This window comes from Symsagittifera roscoffensis, chromosome 9, assembly GCF_963678635.1.
Source record: "Symsagittifera roscoffensis chromosome 9, txSymRosc1.1, whole genome shotgun sequence".
In the NCBI taxonomy this organism is placed as follows: domain Eukaryota; kingdom Metazoa; phylum Xenacoelomorpha; order Acoela; family Convolutidae; genus Symsagittifera; species Symsagittifera roscoffensis.
In genome coordinates, this window is record NC_087070.1 from 37,680,975 (window position 1) to 37,700,113 (window position 19,139).

Genomic DNA, 19,139 nt, shown 5'->3' on the forward strand with positions numbered 1-19,139 from the left:
AAGAAATCATTTCGTCCTTGTGACATCACTGCTTGATGTCATGCATTCTTATGCTATTATAGATTACATAATTAACCTTGTTAACGAAATGAAGCTCACACATTTGTATTTATATAACTATGTAAACATTGATGGTAATCAATACCAATCATTGGAGATTTATACCGAGCTGAATATTAATCGGATAAAAAACAACAGATTAAAACATTCAATCATGCTCTTACTTGAGCCACACGACTAGCAATGTCACAGAAGTTAGGAACCGAATCTTGCGTTCTTTAAATCAAGATAAGTCTTAACCGCTCGAGTCATATAAATTATGAATACAAATCAATACTCATTGATAGCCAGTATTGCAGCAACCAGCATTTATTACAAATAAGCGACGATAAAGCTGTCCAAAGACATCCGAAATGACACTTTATCAAAAGGTGACAGGAGTGGAACCTTGAAAAATCAACCTGTTGCCCATGTTTAAGTATTACGAAAAAAACATTCTCCTCTTTGTCTAACGAGTCGACGGAATTTCAAAATTTGTAAGCTCAGTGATCACCAAAGCACCAATGAGGAACAGGAACAAAGCGGGTCCACTAGCAGTCCGACATTTGGAGACATGGATCCATCTACACAATTCCCATCTTCTAAGATAGGCTAACAAGAAAAATCAAAAAGCGAGGGTTATCTTTGCAGAAATTTGAATAGAAAAGTCGTAAATTAGCCGGAGAAAAATTAATGGAAATGTTGGGACAACATTGGCAGGCTGTAAGTGGGACTAGAAAGCTTTGGCAAAGCTCAAGAGATACGAGCAGACAACAAATCTCCAAAAAATATTAATGATTTTGTGTCCGTGTGTTTCAGATTGTGTCCGTGTTTTCAGGAGTCATCGTTTCCTCTTCCCCTAGGCGTGTTGTGCCTTTGTTGGCCTTACTTCCTAAATGAAGGCGATAAACTTCCTTTATAAAGTCAGATTTCCTTTTTTAACGATATTTTTGCTTCTTAGCGGCTATCTTTTTTTGTTTTGATTCTGACTTTTGAAGTTTTCAATTCGTTTTTTCTGCTGTCGCTGAACTTCACTCCTATAAGCTGTTCAAGTCCCTTGCTGGTTTGCTTGAGCAAAATTTAGCGTCAGACAGAATGATAAATGATTAAATTCAGTTTTTCGTCTGACGCTAAGTTTTGTTCAGACGAAGCAAAGGACTGGAACAGCTTATAGGAGTGAAGTGCAGCGACGACGGCAAAGAAGCGAACTGAAAACATCAAAAGTCAGAATCAACACAAAATAAGATAGTCGGTAAGAAGCAAAAATATCGTTAAAAAGTGGAAATCTGACTTAAAAAAAGGCAGTTTATCGCCTTCATTCAGTGAGTAAGGCCAACAAAGGCACAACACGCCTAGGGGAAGAGAAAACGATTACTCTTGAACACACGGACACAATCTGAAAGACAAAGTTCATCGTTTAAGCATGTAGAAAAAATTACAAACAGCTTTCTTAGTGGTCAACTTTGAAAAAAATCGTAAATTTTTCGACAAAACAGATCCCTGTTAAGTTGTTGAAAATAATATTGCACAAAACGAGGCTAAGAAAATCATCAAAGCGCTTCTTTTCATCAAAACGTTAATTAACTTCAGCATCAATGGAGCATAATTGACGACATGCACCAAACAACGAACGAAACCAGCAATGAGAAAAATTGAATCGAAACAATGAACAAGAATAGTCAGCTACACGACATTACAGTACTTGCCGTGTCCACTTGAAAATTTTTTGGTATCATACTTTTGGTTTTAATATCGATCATTTAACTCCCATAGTCCGACTCAATGTGGCTTTCTGTCCCCTTTAAACTCTTTCCCAATTAAACTCAATTCAATCTTACTTCACATTATGTATACGGAAGTAAAAACCTGTGCTTCTAAGTTAATGATTGTTTATTTTTTTTGTGATAACATGATGGATAGATTAAAAAAAATTCCTGCAGGAGTATATGTTTTGTCAATTCGATAGTAAATTTTCTACACTGAAATATTTTAATTGTAAACAGTCAGAAACTTAAACCACTCGGAGAGATTGTTTTGTGAGGTAGTGTGACATCACTGCAAGATGTCAAGCTTTCTAATGCTATAATAGATTACATAATTAACCTTGTTAATGAAATGAAGCTCACACATTTTTTTTATACAACTATGGAAACATTGATGATAATTGAAACCAATCATCGGAGATTTATACCGAGTTGAAAATCAACCGGAGAGAAATAAAAAAATAAAATATTCCAATCACGCTCTAACTTTCGCCAATCGATTAGCGGTTTTCCAGAAGTTAAGAACCGAATTCTGCGTCCTCAAAAGCAAAATAGTTTTAACCGCTGGCGACATATAAATTATGAATGTAAATCAATAATCATTGATAGCCAGTAGCGCTAATTAATATTCGAACAGCCCGCATTTAAGACAAATAAGCGACGATATAGCTGTCCACAGCCATCCAAAGTGACACTTTATCAAAAGGTACCAGGAGTGGAATCTTGAAAAATCAACCTGATGCCCATGTTTAAGTATTACGAAAAAAATATTCTTCTCCTTGTCTAACGAGTTGACGGAAATTCAAAATTTTGGGTTCAGTGATCATCAAAGCACCAATGAGGAACAGGTACAAAGCGGGTCCACTAGCAGTCCGACATTTGGAGACATGGATCTATCTACACAATTCCCATCTTCTAAGATAGGCTAACAAGAAAAATCTTTGCAGATATTTGAATAGAAAAGTCGTAAAATAGCCGGAGAAAAATTAATGGAAAGAATGGGACAACATTGGCAGGTTGTAAGTGGGACTAGACAGCTTTGTCAAAGCTCAGGAGATACGATCAGACAAAAAATCTTCAAAAATATTCATGATATTGTGTCCGTGTATTTCAGATTGTGTCCGTGTGTTCAGTAGTCATCGTTTCCTCTTCCCCTAGGCATGTTAAGCCTTTGTTGGCCTTACTCCCTGAATGAAGGCGACATACTTCCCTTTTTTAAACCAGATTTCCTATTTTTAACGATATTTTCGCTTCTTAGTGTCTTAGTGAATTTAATCATTTATCATTCTGTCTGACGCTAAATTTTGCTCAAGCAAACCAGCAAGGGACTTGAACAGCTTATAGGAGTGAAGTTCAGCGACAGCAGAAAAAACGAATTGAAAACTTCAAAAGTCAGAATCAAAACAAAAAAAGATAGCCGCTAAGAAGCAAAAATATCGTTAAAAAAGGAAATCTGACTTTATAAAGGAAGTTTATCGCCTTCATTCAGTGAGTAAGGCCAACAAAGGCACAACACGCCTAGGGGAAGAGAAAACGATTACTCTTGAACACACGGACACAATCTGAAAGACAAAGTTCATCGTTTAAGCATGTAGAAAAAATTACAAACAGCTTTCTTAGTGGTCAACTTTGAAAAAAAAATCGTTACTTTTTTGACCAAAACATATCCCTGTTAAGTTGTTGACAAAAAGTATTGCACTGAACGAGGCTAAGAAAATCATCAAAGCGCTTTTTCTCATCAAAAATTTAATTAACATCAGCTTCAATAGAGCAAAATGAACGACGTGCACCAAACAACGAACGAAGCCAGGGATGAGAAATTTTGAATCGAAATGACGAATAAGAATAGTCAGCTACACAACGTTACAGTACTTGCCGTGTCCAATTGAATCTATTTTGCTCCCATACTTTTGATTTTATTATCTATCACTTAATTCCCATAGTCCGGCTCAATGAGGCTTTCTAACCCCTTTCAACTCTTTTCCATTTAAGCTCAGTTCAATCTTATTTCACATTATGTAAAATAAAGTAAAAACCTATGCTTCTAATTCATTGATTGTTTATTATTTCTTGTGATAACATAATAGATAATTTAAAAAAATTTCCTGCAGCAGTATATTTTTTGTCAATTTGGATGTAAATTTTTTAAACTGAATTATTTTAACTGTAAACAACCAAAAACTTAAACCACCCGGGGAGATTTTTTTGTGAGGTAGTGTGACATCACTACATGATCTCAAGCATTCTAATGCTATAATAGATTACATAATTAACTTTGTTAATGAAATGAAGCTCACACATTTATTTTTATATAACTATGTAAACATTGATGATAATTAATGCCAATCATTAGAGATTTTACACCGAGCTGAAAATCAATCGGATAGAAAACGAAAAGATTTATTTTCCAATCACGCTCTAAATTTCGCAGATTGACTAGAGGTATTCCAAAAGTTAAGAATCCAATCCTGCGCCCTTAAAAGCAAGATAAGTCTTAACCGCTCGAGACGTATAAATTGTGAACTTAAATCAATAATCATTGATAGCCAGTAGCGCTAATTAAAATTCGAACATCCCGCACTTATGACAAATAAGCGACGATATAGCTGTCCACAGTCATCCGAAGGGACATCACATCACAGTCCTGCATAATTTATTTCACAATTTATTTGAATTGCATCCAACTTGTTTCGCTCACATAGTTCAGAAAAATATGTTGAGTTTTTAGTCTTTCTTCATGTTGGAGTTAATAGTACCCAAATTGTTAAAAAGCGCTGAAGCAGTTTCGCATTAGGGGGGAATTGTTGTCAAGGTACAAAATTCGTACATGCTTAACTGTTCGATTCTTTCTTTATGGGCGGAAACTGTTAACAAGGTAACCATAGGGGGTAAAAAATTAACAAGATCCGTTGCGCATTGCACCTCGAGCTTTCTGGAAAAAAACAATAAAAATTTTGTTTGAAAATAGAACAAACAAACTTTAATGATTTATTCCAAGTTTGACCTACAAACATTGAAAATGGTCAAGCAATTTCATAGAAGTTGCCATTAAAGCAATGCCGATCGAACATTTTCCATTTTTGTCAAATGTATGAAAAACCGTTGGAAAGTCGTCTTTAACTTTTTTGGTAGCAAAATTTAGTCTACGCAGAGAGTTTTTGCAAAATAATTGCATGTAGAACTTATTATTATCTCTATAACGTAGTCAGGGTGCTCAAATGTTCTGAAACTTTAGTTTTTTCAGGCAGAGTTTTTCTTTTTTTTTCATTTCCTTTCAAATCCAGACGAAAGACTTCAGATGATTTGCAAAAGTGCAATAATTGCCACCGTCGAAGAAAAATATTACAGATTGTTTCCGCCTTTTATCAATCTTAGTTTGATTTTTACAAGTAACTTCTCTCAAACTTATATTTGGCAACTAGCTGCATGGAAAATTGTTTTCAGCGAAGTTTTAAAGTTATTTCGAATTTATAGGGAATACAAATTCAAAACAACTTTAAAATTTTGCTGAAAACCTGGTAAATAAAAAATTTACGTTAAAATGTTACTACATAAAAACATATATGTAAATGGAATCCGCAAACAAAATAAGGATTCCACTCAAAGTTGCAGATTCCGCAACAGCTCAGTTTAACAATACAAATGTCTTATTATCTGTTTGTGGATTCCACAAACTGTTCTGGAATCCGCAAATACATTTCGCGTATTTTTACGATTTCGCGTATTTTTGTAGCAGTTTTGAGCGGTGCAATTTCTTAGGTTTTGTTTGTGGAATCCAAAACAGCAGAGAAGATCAAAGAAAAGTAGCAATGTTGGAGATTCCGCGAGAAAGCTGATTTTGGCCTGTTGCGAATTCTGCTTATAAAGCATAGATTGCACAGTTTTGCCTCGAAATGTTTTGATTAAATTTAGAGGATGAACGGGAAAAATGCCTTTTGAAAAAAAAATAGACAAATTGAAAGACACAACTTAAATAGAGGACACTTTAAACAGTTATTCAAAATTGCTTGAATGCGTCAAATCAGAAATCGAACTAAATTAAACTGTCTCAACTAGTAAAAAAGACCTTTAAAAACCATAGTTGAAATTAAAAACGTTTTAGACGAAAAGTGAGAAAAAACTTGGGTATATCTTTAATTAGACCTCAGATTCTATTGATTATCTAAAATTTAAGCCAACCAACTGGAAGTTACATGAAATAATAAATATGTTCATTATCCTCGAAAGCTAAACAGATTAAGTTTAACTTTTTTTGAGGACTCGCAAAAACCGGTATTTTAAGTTCAAAAGATTTTGGCGTGGCAAAAAAGCCTCAAAATAAAGTTGGTAATCTAAATTAAAGATGTTTCAATAGGGTCAAGTATTGTTCAATTTTTATTTAACTTGAATGATTTCGACTACGAATGATTAATTTGACATTTTTCTCACATTTCTTATGCAAATTCAAATGATTTCACAGTGGAAACCCAAAAGGTGTTTTTTGCCTGTCAAATGATCTCTTTCAAACTATTCTTCACGCGTTCGGTTCTACATACAGCATCATAAATATAAGTATACATTTATTTATACAAGTAGAATAAAAAATGACAACCTTTGAATATGCAAAACAAACAGAAAAATCTGAAAACTATCAGGAAAATTTATTTTTGTTCTGACTTTCTCATTTTTTTTTCACTCATTTTGAGTAGCACTAATAATAAGTTTCGTTACGTTTGCTCTATTGGTTAAGAACCGCAGTTTTGCAAAAATCAAACCAATTTTTCTCAAAACTCAGATTGTATGACCTAAGACTTTTTTGGAATGCAAATTCAGGCCGGTAGTACTTTAAAGTTATATCATTTTAACCGCCCGACAAATTTTTTATAGGTCGTCAGAAAATTCCCGAAAAACACAAGCTACGGTATGGTCCTTCCAACTCGCTTATTGGGATGGGGGAGTCGGAATAACAAGAATGTAATGTCTCTGTACGTAGCACAGAATATTCCAACAAACGTGCACAAAAGAAGAAGAAACTACTGCTCGTGTCAGGGTGGCGCTTTGAATGAACCATATGCTCTTTAAGGTGTCTGAATTAATTTTCGGCATAAAAAAAGAAGTTTATATTTTTATTGAAAATTTATTTGTTGTGCAAATTTTTCTCCCTCTGCAATATCGATTGCAAATTTAGTTTTTAATCCCTTGTAATGGTTTATTTAGACTCATTAGCTTGCCTCAAATAAGTTTGACTGATTTGACGCTTACGCTACGCGTTGATAAAACACTGGTTAACAGCGCGGAAAAATTATCCCAAATGCCCAAAAAGTCAGATCATCAATTCATTGCAAAAAAGAATCCCTGTGAGTTATCATCAATTTCGAGCGCAAGGCATCAGTACTTTTTTAGTTTTCTGCAAATAAATTAGCCAAAATTTTTTGCTAATTAAAAGGTCAAAATCGATCTGGAGACAAAAAAAATTAGCCAAAACCTAAGTATTTTGTAATTTTTATGGAAAAAAAAGAAGAAATTTTGGGTTTAATTGGTTAGCTTATATATATTAAATTGAAACTGCAATTAAAGTTAAATTCTCCTAGTTTTTTTTAAAACTGCTTTAAAGAACAAACAGGAAGCAGACTATTAAGCTGATCAAATTCTTTGCTGATGATAGAACTGATCACGAAAATAATCAGACACCATTTTTTCTCGACAATGATGCAACTTTTTAGATCAAAAATTGGCCGGCCCTTTGTTACAAAATTTTTAAGCTTAAGAAGAACATGCAATTCGAGAGCCTTCTTACCCTTGCTCAAAGTGAAATCGGAAGCTTATTGAAATCAACGACAAACATCTTAAGTCGCTGTCTTCTGCTCAAAAAAATTCAGGTTTATTGATATCATAGTTTGCTAAGTGTGAAGGATATTTTATATCTCATTGAATTAGGTAGAAGCTTCAGCATGAATAGATCTTCTTCGAATATCCCTTCCCAGTCATTGTTCTAACTTTCGTAAACGAAAGGACGGAATATTTGTGCTCGGGGTGGTTTTTTTCTTCAGACAAATTTCGACATTTTGACTAGCCATTTTGACAGAACTTTTTTCTATATCATTCAAAAGGTTTTGCTGTTGTGAGCTTAAATTCTAAAAGATTTCTCACCTGTGATTGTTTTTGGTAAAGTTATGGGGTTTGAAAATTGCCCTTTTTGCCACTTTGAGACAAGCAATGCGCGATATATATCGCGCTATTAACGCGAGAGCGGAGATTTAATCCGTCTTACAAACCCTTCCAGATTGGTTGAAAGAAGCTTATTTGCCATGATTGAAATGTTACCAGGAGTGAAATTGTGAAATCTATCTCTTTGTACTAAAAAATGTGGCGTGTGGGGGGATAATTTTCCCAAAAAACTTTTAAAATTTTTCCTTTCCATTTTTATTTTTTTACCTTTAATTTTTTCTTGTTATTACTGCTCGATAGGCCCCAAAAAGGCAGTCTTGTTATAATTTGTGCCTTTCTGTAATTGCATAAGCAAGTACGCCGCAATCAATAATTGATTTACCGCGGGCTTTTTGTTTGAGATATTTTCAAACTCTTACAAAATTGGTACAAAATTCCCTAAAATCTGTTTTGTTAAGTTCGAAATTCGTCTTCATGTTTTTAATTAGCTTTTTGAAAAAATAGAGTAAATACTGAAATATCCGTAATCTTTCAGTTGCTTAATACTGTCGTTTCCTATTTAAATGTTTATGATCAAACTTTTCAGACAAACTCTTTTGTTCCGACTTTCGAAGAAAGAGGAATATTTATACCTTGTGTGGTTTTTTTTCAGTCATTTTTCGAATTGTTAACTAAGCGTTTTTGACAAAAGTTTTTTTCTAATCTGAGAACTATTGTTAACATAAGCTCAAATTTAAAAAGACTTTTTACTTAAGGTTAATTTTTGTAAAGTCACGGGCGTTTGAAAATTGCTAATTTGGCCAATTTGAGATAAATAAAGTGCGATATATTGCGTACCTTACGAACGATAGCACGCCTAAGAAGCAAAATTAATACTACAATTACTTTGAGTTGTGTAACACTGTCTTCCCTAAGAGTAGTGTTACCTGGTCTTTTAACATCTACTGGTAGTAGTAACCCGATCTTGTATTACAATGATTATAATTTGGTTAAACAATCAAAGTGGCTGATATCCATTGATTGCATGGTCTAAATTTAACGCAATGTATTTAAAGTTATTGTTTTTCATCTTTTTTTCTGAACTCCTGTATGTCTTCTTACAACTTCGTGATCTCCATTTTTTCACGAAGTATTTTGTTATGTAAGGTTGAATGAGGAGTTAAGTTATATTGATTGTGATTATAAATATAATTCTAAACGTTGGGCTTGGTCAAATCAGCTTGTGATTGTCCTAATTACAAAACAACCAGTTCCTGTTGTTCCGACTTTCGTCACAAAAGTAGCGGAGTAGTTGTGCTCGGGGTGTTTTTTTCCTAAGACAGATTAGAATTTTTGGTGTTTTGACTAGTCATTTTTGACGGAACTTTTTTTACAACATTCAAAAAAATTGTTATCGTGAGCTTAAATTTGAAAAAATGTTTTGCCTGTGATCAATTTTCGTGAAGTTATGGGAGTTAAAAAATTGCCATTTTGGCCAATTTGGGACAATTAACGCGCGATATATTTTGCGCTATCAACGCGAAAGCGGAGAAATTAAACAGTTATAGAAATCGAATTGGTTGAAGGAAGCTTATTTGCCATAAATGATTCGTTACTGGTGCGAAATCTATCTTTTTCTACTTAATATGGCGCGTGGGTCGATGATTTTCCAAAAAATCTAAAATTTTAAAAATTTTTCTTTTCCATTTTACTTTATTACATTTATTTTTTCATGTTATCACTGCTCTAACTGTACCCCCCCCCCCCCCCTGTTCCCTGTTTCGATTTTCAAAAATTAAACTTTGGCGGCCTTATTTTCAATAGCAAATACAATTTTCAGAAAATATATATATTTAAATTTTTTTCACGTGGGTATTATATAAATAGTGAGTAATACAAATACGAACGCGCAAAAATGAAAACCCACTTAATTGTTGACATTTTTGAAATGCATATTTTATACAGAAATTGTTGTCAAAAATAATACATGCATACGGGGGAATAGTTAACAAGCTCCAAAAGGGGGGATTTGTTAACAAAATCCGCATGAAGCTATTAAACCAATGCACGACAACACTTTTTCTGAAGAATTTGAGCGTTTCGTATAACGATCCTTTCTCCAAAAACAAACAAATCTAAGGCTTACCAAAAGTTGTGTAACTTTTACCGCAAAAAATTTTCACCTTGAATGTTTGTTTTTTTTACCTCTTAATATCAAAAACAAAAATATAAATAGAAAGATGATTGATTCAATTAATAAATATCTTTGCTGACGTATTTTTGAAAAGCTTTACCTTCAGAAATGGGTTGAAAAAACGTTATGGGTTGAAAAAATTGTTATGGGTTGAAAAAACGGACATTTTAATGTTTTAGTCGTCACGTAGACAAATTATATTTGTGCTCTCAACCGTTTAAGAAAAAAAAAATTTTTATGAATGAATGGTTCCCATGATTCGGAAACTGTGTTATAGTTGATTAAGTCAACCGCAATTCTTAATAGGAATCTTTTAGCTCCCATCAACATAATTAGTTGTCCTCCTTGTCGTTAAAATTTTCCTGTACAAAAAAAATTAAATGAAGTAAAATTGAGAATTCACCTTGCCATACTTTCATCAATCCATCATTGGCTGCTTTTGTTCAGAATGAAGTACAATTCTGATTCCAATGATCCGATCAGAAAGCTTTCATTTCAAACAATTGAACTGCTACAAGGAAACAGGGAAAATTACGGAAAGCAAATTAGATGTCATCGTAAAAGTTACTTATAATTTTACCAACAATTAAAAAGTTTAAAAGGTTTGCATAAAAAGAATAAAAATAGATTTTTGAAGGAGCAAAAAAAAACATTCTCAATTATCTTTTAAAAACTGTCTCAAAAGTTGAATGATGTCTGAAGAAAAAGTCACAGAAAAAAAATTCTTCGAAAGTTGAAAGAAAGAAAAATGATCTCAAAACATCAAATCAGTTTCGAAGCGTGAACTTGAAAGAGACGATCAGTTTTTCATTCAAAGAAATTTACAGCCATTGGTTTTAAAACCAATTTTTTGGCTCGAGTCTGATAAACTTTGATTCATCACCTAAAGTTGAGTATTAAGAAAGTTGTAGCTTTTAAGCGAGCAAAATATTAAATATTTTGATTGCATTTGCCATAAAATGATCTTGACAAGAAATCATAGCCGTTTCAACAGCTTAATGCGGATTTTTGATGACACGATAATAACCTATTTTTGTCAATTCGTCTGCAGCTTGGAGGATTTGGTTCTTTCATTTTCATTGTCCACTGATCCTTACTCGAAATTAACATACAATGTTGTCCAAAAATAAATTCATCCATACCTTGTGAATCTGGATCTAGTACAAAAAACATTGCCGCCACGCTATAGATTGTAAGTGCCACCCATAATGACGTCACAATACGCACACTCTTGCACTTTGTTGACCCCTGCAGGGCAAAGAATGGATCTCGGATGGCCTTGAACCTCTCAACAGTCAGGGCAAATATGGTCAAGATAACAGTAAACATGCCTGAAAAAAAAACAGTGTGATTACTTGCTGTGTCGTTAAAACTGTTGCAATGCTCCAACTTGCACAGCTATTCTATAGTTAAGGTCAAAACATAGGTCCTATTAGGTACTATTATACGATATCCGTTTTGACATCCGAATTGGCGTCTAAGGCCTCCAGAAACATTTGATTTTCTGTTTGCAAAAAATTAGAAATTGTAACTTATTGCATTCAGCTAATTAATATGAATTGAACTTTAAAAAAAGAATATAAAATCAAGCCACAAAGACAGAATCTGAAAAAAATAATTTTGTTAAAATTAGTGTCTTCACTTTGATTTTAATCATAGGATAATTGCATCAAAATTTCTGAAAAGCAAGTGGTCTCGCTGACAAAATATTGCTATAGCTAATGCTATTTTGTGAAGTCCTTTCCCTTCCAAAATAATGGCATTAATAGCTACAAAAAAAGGTGATTTATATTAGGAATTGCGCGCTTTCAAATAAATTTGGTAACGAAAACTTTGATGCAATATAAAAATAAATCATGAATTGTTCGTTTTTTTGCCCTCTAACAGTAAGCACTGTACAGTTATGTGTTAAAATTTGAGTTGCATCAGTAATTATTATGACAAATTAGGTTGCACTAAATGAGTTTGAAAAATAGTGAGTGCGGGAGTTTTTGCACTGCGTGAATTCGCTTTATGCTTTTAGCATCAAGTTTTCAGATCGCCTAAACTATTATTTAAAACATACAAAAAAACGTTTTTTTTTCTGCGTGGTGTGATAAACGAAAAAACAAGAACCTGGTAATTTTCGACTATCATAATAGAGCAGGCCAATTGGAAAACAATTTTGTAGAAAAATGACTAGAAAAACGAAAATAAATATATTCAAAATTTTTTTCCATAATGTTTTTGAATTTTGAAGTTTTTGTTTATCAAATTGGCGCTAAAAAACCCAAAAACTAACTTTGTTAAATTAAACTAAACTTTCACCGCTTAAATTGAGCATAAATAAGGTATTGTAACCCTGCACTCTCACATTATTAGCATGAAAATAAATCAAAAAACAAAAATTTCAAACTGGTTTTCCTCGGCGCTGAGAAAAACTTTTCAAAACTTTTAAATGTCGTTCGAATGGAAGGGCTTTAATATGATATACCACTCATCTCTTTCTAATGCTAGTTTGTGGTAGCTGATTTTGCGTAGAAAGAAAAAGAAAAAGAACTTAAACTCACCCTAACACAAAGTTCTTCCACATTTTTATGGTCGGAACGAAAAAAAAATAAACCACAACCCAATACAAAGTTCCTCCCCATTTCAATGGTCGGAACAAAAAACTAAAACATAATCCAATACAAAGTTTTTCTTCACAGTTTTCAAATGGTCGGAACAACAACACGCGAAATTGGAAGTCGGATCAAAAGAAATGTTTAGATATTCCTGAAAAAATGTTTGCGCCGCTGCAGTTGAAACAATTGGAAATGCGGAAAGCTCAAAAAATAAATCTAAAAAATCTTTTGAAATTCGATTCAACACAGCTTACCAAATTTTCTTTTTTAATTTAAGTTTTATTGCAAATTATTTAATTCGTTTTTTGCATGCCGTTGGGATATTTTGAACCAACAAAACGAGACGCGGTTCAATATAAGAAATAATTGGAATCGTTTCCCTGATTTTTTTTCTTTCGTATTTTTGCCCTCTAACAGTAAGCACTGTACAGTTATGTGTTAAAATTTGAGTTGCATCAGTAATTATTATGACAAATTAGGTTGCACTAAATGAGTTTGAAAAATAGTGAGTGCGGGAGTTTTTGCACTGCGTGAATTCGCTTTATGCTTTTAGCATCAAGTTTTCAGATCGCCTAAACTATTATTTAAAACATACAAAAAAACGTTTTTTTTCTGCGTGGTGTGATAAACGAAAAAACAAGAACCTGGTAATTTTCGACTATCATAATAGAGCAGGCCAATTGGAAAACAATTTTGTAGAAAAATGACTAGAAAAACGAAAATAAATATATTCAAAATTTTTTTCCATAATGTTTTTGAATTTTGAAGTTTTTGTTTATCAAATTGGCGCTAAAAAACCCAAAAACTAACTTTGTTAAATTAAACTAAACTTTCACCGCTTAAATTGAGCATAAATAAGGTATTGTAACCCTGCACTCTCACATTATTAGCATGAAAATAAATCAAAAAACAAAAATTTCAAACTGGTTTTCCTCGGCGCTGAGAAAAACTTTTCAAAACTTTTAAATGTCGTTCGAATGGAAGGGCTTTAATATGATATACCACTCATCTCTTTCTAATGCTAGTTTGTGGTAGCTGATTTTGCGTAGAAAGAAAAAGAAAAAGAACTTAAACTCACCCTAACACAAAGTTCTTCCACATTTTTATGGTCGGAACGAAAAAAAAATAAACCACAACCCAATACAAAGTTCCTCCCCATTTCAATGGTCGGAACAAAAAACTAAAACATAATCCAATACAAAGTTTTTCTTCACAGTTTTCAAATGGTCGGAACAACAACACGCGAAATTGGAAGTCGGATCAAAAGAAATGTTTAGATATTCCTGAAAAAATGTTTGCGCCGCTGCAGTTGAAACAATTGGAAATGCGGAAAGCTCAAAAAATAAATCTAAAAAATCTTTTGAAATTCGATTCAACACAGCTTACCAAATTTTCTTTTTTAATTTAAGTTTTATTGCAAATTATTTAATTCGTTTTTTGCATGCCGTTGGGATATTTTGAACCAACAAAACGAGACGCGGTTCAATATAAGAAATAATTGGAATCGTTTCCCTGATTTTTTTTCTTTCGTATTTTTGAACTCGTATCTTTTTTTTCTCAAAAGCTTATTTTTGTAGTCTTTGGACATTGGTTTGAGATCTTGTGAAGCAATGTATCTTTTAAGTGTCACCAGTCCGCGAATATTTTAAAGATTTCTGCGAATAATTACCAAAATTTCTCAATCACCGACCGCCCATGGATCATAATCAATTATATTGTCATAATTTGGTCAGTATCTATAAAATTACATAGTAATCAAATACAATTCCTTAAAAATGGATTACAGCCAAAATGTTTCTTATATCAATATATTCCAATAGATCCATTAGACCCCCCCCCCCCAGTTTACCCCCCCCCCTTTTAGTTGGGGGGAGGTAAAAAAAATTGAGGTGACGTTGAGACATGGCATTTAGTAAAAGACATGGCAAAAATTTTGCGAAATTTCTTTAAAAATAATTGATTATATCGCCCCACCCGTTTAACAGCCCCCTCGCCAGTTTACCACAACTGTCATTCGCCCCCCCCCCCATATAGTTGAACACGGGGGGGGGGGGGGTTATTTATTCGTTGGTTTTGGGGAGGGAATTAGTGATTGACACCTTCAAGCTTTCCGCCCCCTCTTTAGTTGGGGGGAGGTAAAAAAACTTGAGATGACGTTGAGACATGGCATTGAATAAAAGACATGGCATACTTTTGTAAACTTTCTGCAAAAATAATCGATTATAATGGCAATAGAATCACTTTTGTGGTTTGCATTTTACATCTGTAATGAATTATAATGGGTTATTTTTGTCTCGGGAATCCATTATAATCAGTTAGAATATGTAGGAGCTCGGTGCGGGCAATTTCGTGATTAGTTTTAACGTTTTTCACTGAAAACTAAGTTTCCAGATTAGTTTTAGAATTGTTTGCTGAAAATTTAGTTTGACATAGCACAAGAAAAACTAAATTGACAAAATTTTAGCCCCCTAAAATCGCTACAGTTTCAGACAAACAAATCGCTACCTAATTTCATGGTTACAGACAAACAAAACTGCTGGTATTCAATTCTCGACTTCCCTTAAAGGTCTCAGGTGTAGTTTTTGAGAAAAATTGATAAAATTTACTACTTTATTATATTTTTAATAAAATCTTCAAACACGCTATCTCCAAGTCGAAAATTGCGCATATGATGTCGGTTAATCAAATATTTGAACCAAATAGCTTGCCTTAGTTCAATTCGGAAGGAAATCTAAGCCTGATTCTCGCTGCCTAAGCTACATTTTTTATTAAGCTGAAAACTCCTAATTTATCCCAAATTGGTCAAATTGGTAGCTTTCGAACACCCATAAAAATAACAAAAAAATTTGCAGTTGAATTACAATTTTTTCTTATTTTTTTTCACCTTGCATAAAACCTTGCAAACAATTGAAATATGACAAAAAAATATGCCAATCAGAAAACGCTTTTATTTTTTTCAGAGTTTATGATATGAACGTGTTAGTATAGATTCGTTTTTTAACAATATCAATGAAAGCACTTTCTTATAAATAATAATGGATCAGTACTGTCAAATCAGTTGCCGAATCAAACTTTCATTGGTTCTACAAGCGTTTAGGCCCTAAGCTAGTTATTTTCCAAAGAAACCGAGAAATACTTGATAAAGTTTTTTCAAAACAGAGTAATTGAACGATGACAAAAGCGCTTAAGGCAATATTTGCAATAAAATAAGCAAGCAATTTTTACTGGGCTCAGTGACTGGAGCAGGAATTTGCAAAAAGCGGTTGTTTGACAAAAAAATTAGTCAACTTTTTGAGAATTGATCGAACTCTGCTGGAATTCAAAATTGACGATATTTGAAAAAATTCATAGCAGGCATTTTTTTTTTGGAAAAATGCGGTTTTTGACCAGTTTTGGACCGTTTTTCAGTAACGAATTGCACCAACTCAAACTTAGCTCCCTTGGCTACCCTCAGAAACTTTTAGTCTTGTTCCGCCGGAAATGGGAGTCATAAAATGGTACCAAAAGGGCACCTTTTGGAAAAGTTTAGCCATCAAAATTTCGAAGCCCGGCAGAGGTCTGCTGCTTACAAAACATTTTGGCCATTGTCCACTTTTCCACCACATTTTCAGTTTTTTCATAATTTTTATTTTTGAAACACTAATTTATTGCTGTCATAATGCAAAAAAGGAAACATTTGCAATTTAGGGGGGGGGGGGGTTTGAAAAAAGCCATCATTTTTTAAGTCGCGGACTAATCATTTAACTACACAAACTATCTAACTAACACGCTTGGAATCGTTTTAGAGCCAATTGCCATGCTGCTGTATTTGCTATGAACTCTGGAAAAGGGCACTTTTGCAATAAATAGTTACAATAAGGTTCAGTAGATTAGTGTCGATTAACTCTTCAACGGTAATAATCTAATTAGTCACTGTCGTCTTGTCAGCTTGCGAGGAAAAATGTGATTAAAAACGAATGATGATGACTTTTTGATGAGCAGATTTGCATAATTGAAAGCAATTTACCTCCTCATTTGCAAATTCATAAAAATCTTCTAATCTATTCTTTTTATGCTGAAGCTGAATTATCAAAAAAGTTCGAATATTCGAATGTGATAAATTTTTTTTTATTCATGGGCAGGGGTGGAGCTAAGATTTTCTCGCGGGGGGGGGGGGGGGGTGTTTCAAAAAAAATTTCGAAAAAGTTATCGACCTTTTTTTTCACCCAGAATATTCTAAGGAGTCTAATTTGACCAAAAATTTCGCGCCGCAGACAAGTTTTAAAAAATACGTCAAAAATACCTTTTTTGGGCTCTTTTTAAATAAAATGCGTTTTTTTTTCGGCGCGCTTCCCTTCAAAACATGTATATATTGGGATACATTGTGGGTTTTGGTGTACTATCGTACATGTATTTGAGGTTAAAAACTGTATGTATTTGTTTATTAACCTAACTTAATGACAATTTGATATGCTGCCCTAAAAAACCTGGTAAAAAATGAAATTTTAACTGTTTATGTATCAATTTGGGTTGAAAAAACAGCACAAAATTTGTGGAAAAATTTGCCAGAAGAAACATGTTGCGAAATTTTTACATAAAAAATCGGGCCGAAAATGCTCCATAAAAATTACAAAAAATAAATTACCGAATGGAAAAACAATCATATTAGTATGAGGTCTTAGCGCAATCTAACACAGTTTTGAGTTTTTTGAGGTTTTCAAAGTAGTAATTTGTTTGAAAAACTTTAAAAACTAATGAAAATGTTTTACTGCTAAAAATATATTTTGTTTCGCATATTTAACAATTAAAGCAAGCAGATGAATAATTGGTTTAATGACATTTGGACAAAATATTCAATTCAAAAGTAAGCGTTTTTACTCTGTTTGTTCAAATCTAACTTCAGTCAGAAAAACTGGTTCTTTTAGAAAGAAATCAAACAAAAATGATTGTGTCCATGTCGGCTCAACAAATCCTGTAACGTTCAACCTTTCTTGGGATTTCCTGGAAATTGGTTAAGATCATTACAAATATTTGCAAATTAAGTATACATTCCTTTTTGTTCCGACTTTCGTAACGAAAGTAACGGAAAACTTGTACTCGGGGTGGGTTTTTTTTCTTCAGACAAACTTCGACTTTTTAACAAGCAATTTTGACGGATTTTTTTTATATCATTCGAAAGGTATTGTTGTCCTGAGCTTAAATTTTAAAGCATATTTTACCTGTCATCATTTTTTGTAAAGTTATGGGGGTTTAAAGACTGACATTTTGGCCAATTTGGGACAATTAACGCGCGATATATTTCGCGCGTTTAGCGCGTTAGCGGAGATTAAATATGTCTTATAAATCGTTCCAAATTGGTTGAGGGAAGCTTTTTTACCGTAATTAGTTTGTTAGTAGGAGCGAAATCTATCACGTTGTACTTTATATGGCATGCGGGGGGATGATTTCCACAAAAATCGCAAATTTAAAAAAGAAAGAAAGAAATTTTTTTCATGTTTAATTTTTTCATGTTATAACTGCTCCATAGATCCTAAAAGGCAGTCGGAACATTCAGGGATTTGCCCCGATACAAACAGTCTTGTTATTTGTTGATCCGAGATTAAATAATGAAGTGATTTTTTTCGTTAACTTTGATTGTAAGAATTTACTAGAAAAAGCATAAGTTTTAGAGATAACCTTTGAGAAAACTCGTTTTGTTGGCTTTGAAACTTATTTCAACAAAAAAAAACCGAATGTCTTTTTCTCTTTAGATTAAGGCGATGTTTTCGAGGCTTACTAGATTCGCCGTGTTTAGCTGATTCGACACAAGGAGTCGCCAATACTGGGGTTTAGGAACTTGGACGACAAGCAAATTAGACGATCTTAAAATAACGAAATGTAGACGATACCTTGCGTGCAAATTGCGTGAAACTTGTTTACAGACTTAAGTTATCTTTCGGTTGAGTAAATACTGGTTGTCCAATTTAGACAATAACTTGCGTGCAAATTGCGTGCATTTTGCTTACAGTCTTTATTTAACTTTGGGATGAGTAAAAACTCGTTGGCCGTAAATTCCGTTTCTTTACGGTCGTCTCATTTGCTTGTCATCTAATTTTTCTAGGCCTCAAAATGCTTGTATCACAACTGAACCCTTCAAAATTCAGCGATACTTTAAAACTTATGACCGAGTATTGCCTAATTTGACGATTGGCTAAAAACTAGATAAATATCGAATTTTTTCCTATTAATTGTACAATTTTTTGTCCTAGTCTCTTTTTGCTCCATTGGCTATATTAAGGACAAAATGAAGGTTTTGCGGCTACTCAATCATTAAAAAAATTAATTGGCTGGCTTCAAATATTTATTGAACGACTGAGTCAATTTATTTTGCCGTTTACGTTTTGATAGAACAAAATGTATCTCACTTCAATCACTTTAAGTTGATAAGTTTAGAAA

General features: G+C 33.2%; 3 protein-coding genes across 3 annotated transcripts in view; 1 reads left to right on the top strand and 2 right to left on the bottom strand.

Moving 5' to 3' along the window:
• The window catches only part of LOC134853894 (CCR4-NOT transcription complex subunit 7-like), a 219,398-nt gene that overhangs the window by 105,445 nt on the left and 94,814 nt on the right, over positions 1-19,139 (bottom strand). The window lies entirely within an intron of this gene.
• The window catches only part of LOC134853897 (small ribosomal subunit protein uS11m-like), a 227,657-nt gene that overhangs the window by 82,985 nt on the left and 125,533 nt on the right, over positions 1-19,139 (top strand). The gene's annotated exons all lie outside the window — the stretch shown is intronic.
• LOC134854370 (uncharacterized) overlaps positions 1-19,139 on the bottom strand; it is a 62,853-nt gene that overhangs the window by 28,795 nt on the left and 14,919 nt on the right. Inside the window, exon 2 of the mRNA XM_063870593.1 lies at positions 11,265-11,453. Coding sequence (XP_063726663.1) covers positions 11,265-11,453 — 189 coding nt within the window. The remainder of the gene's footprint in view (positions 1-11,264; positions 11,454-19,139) is intronic.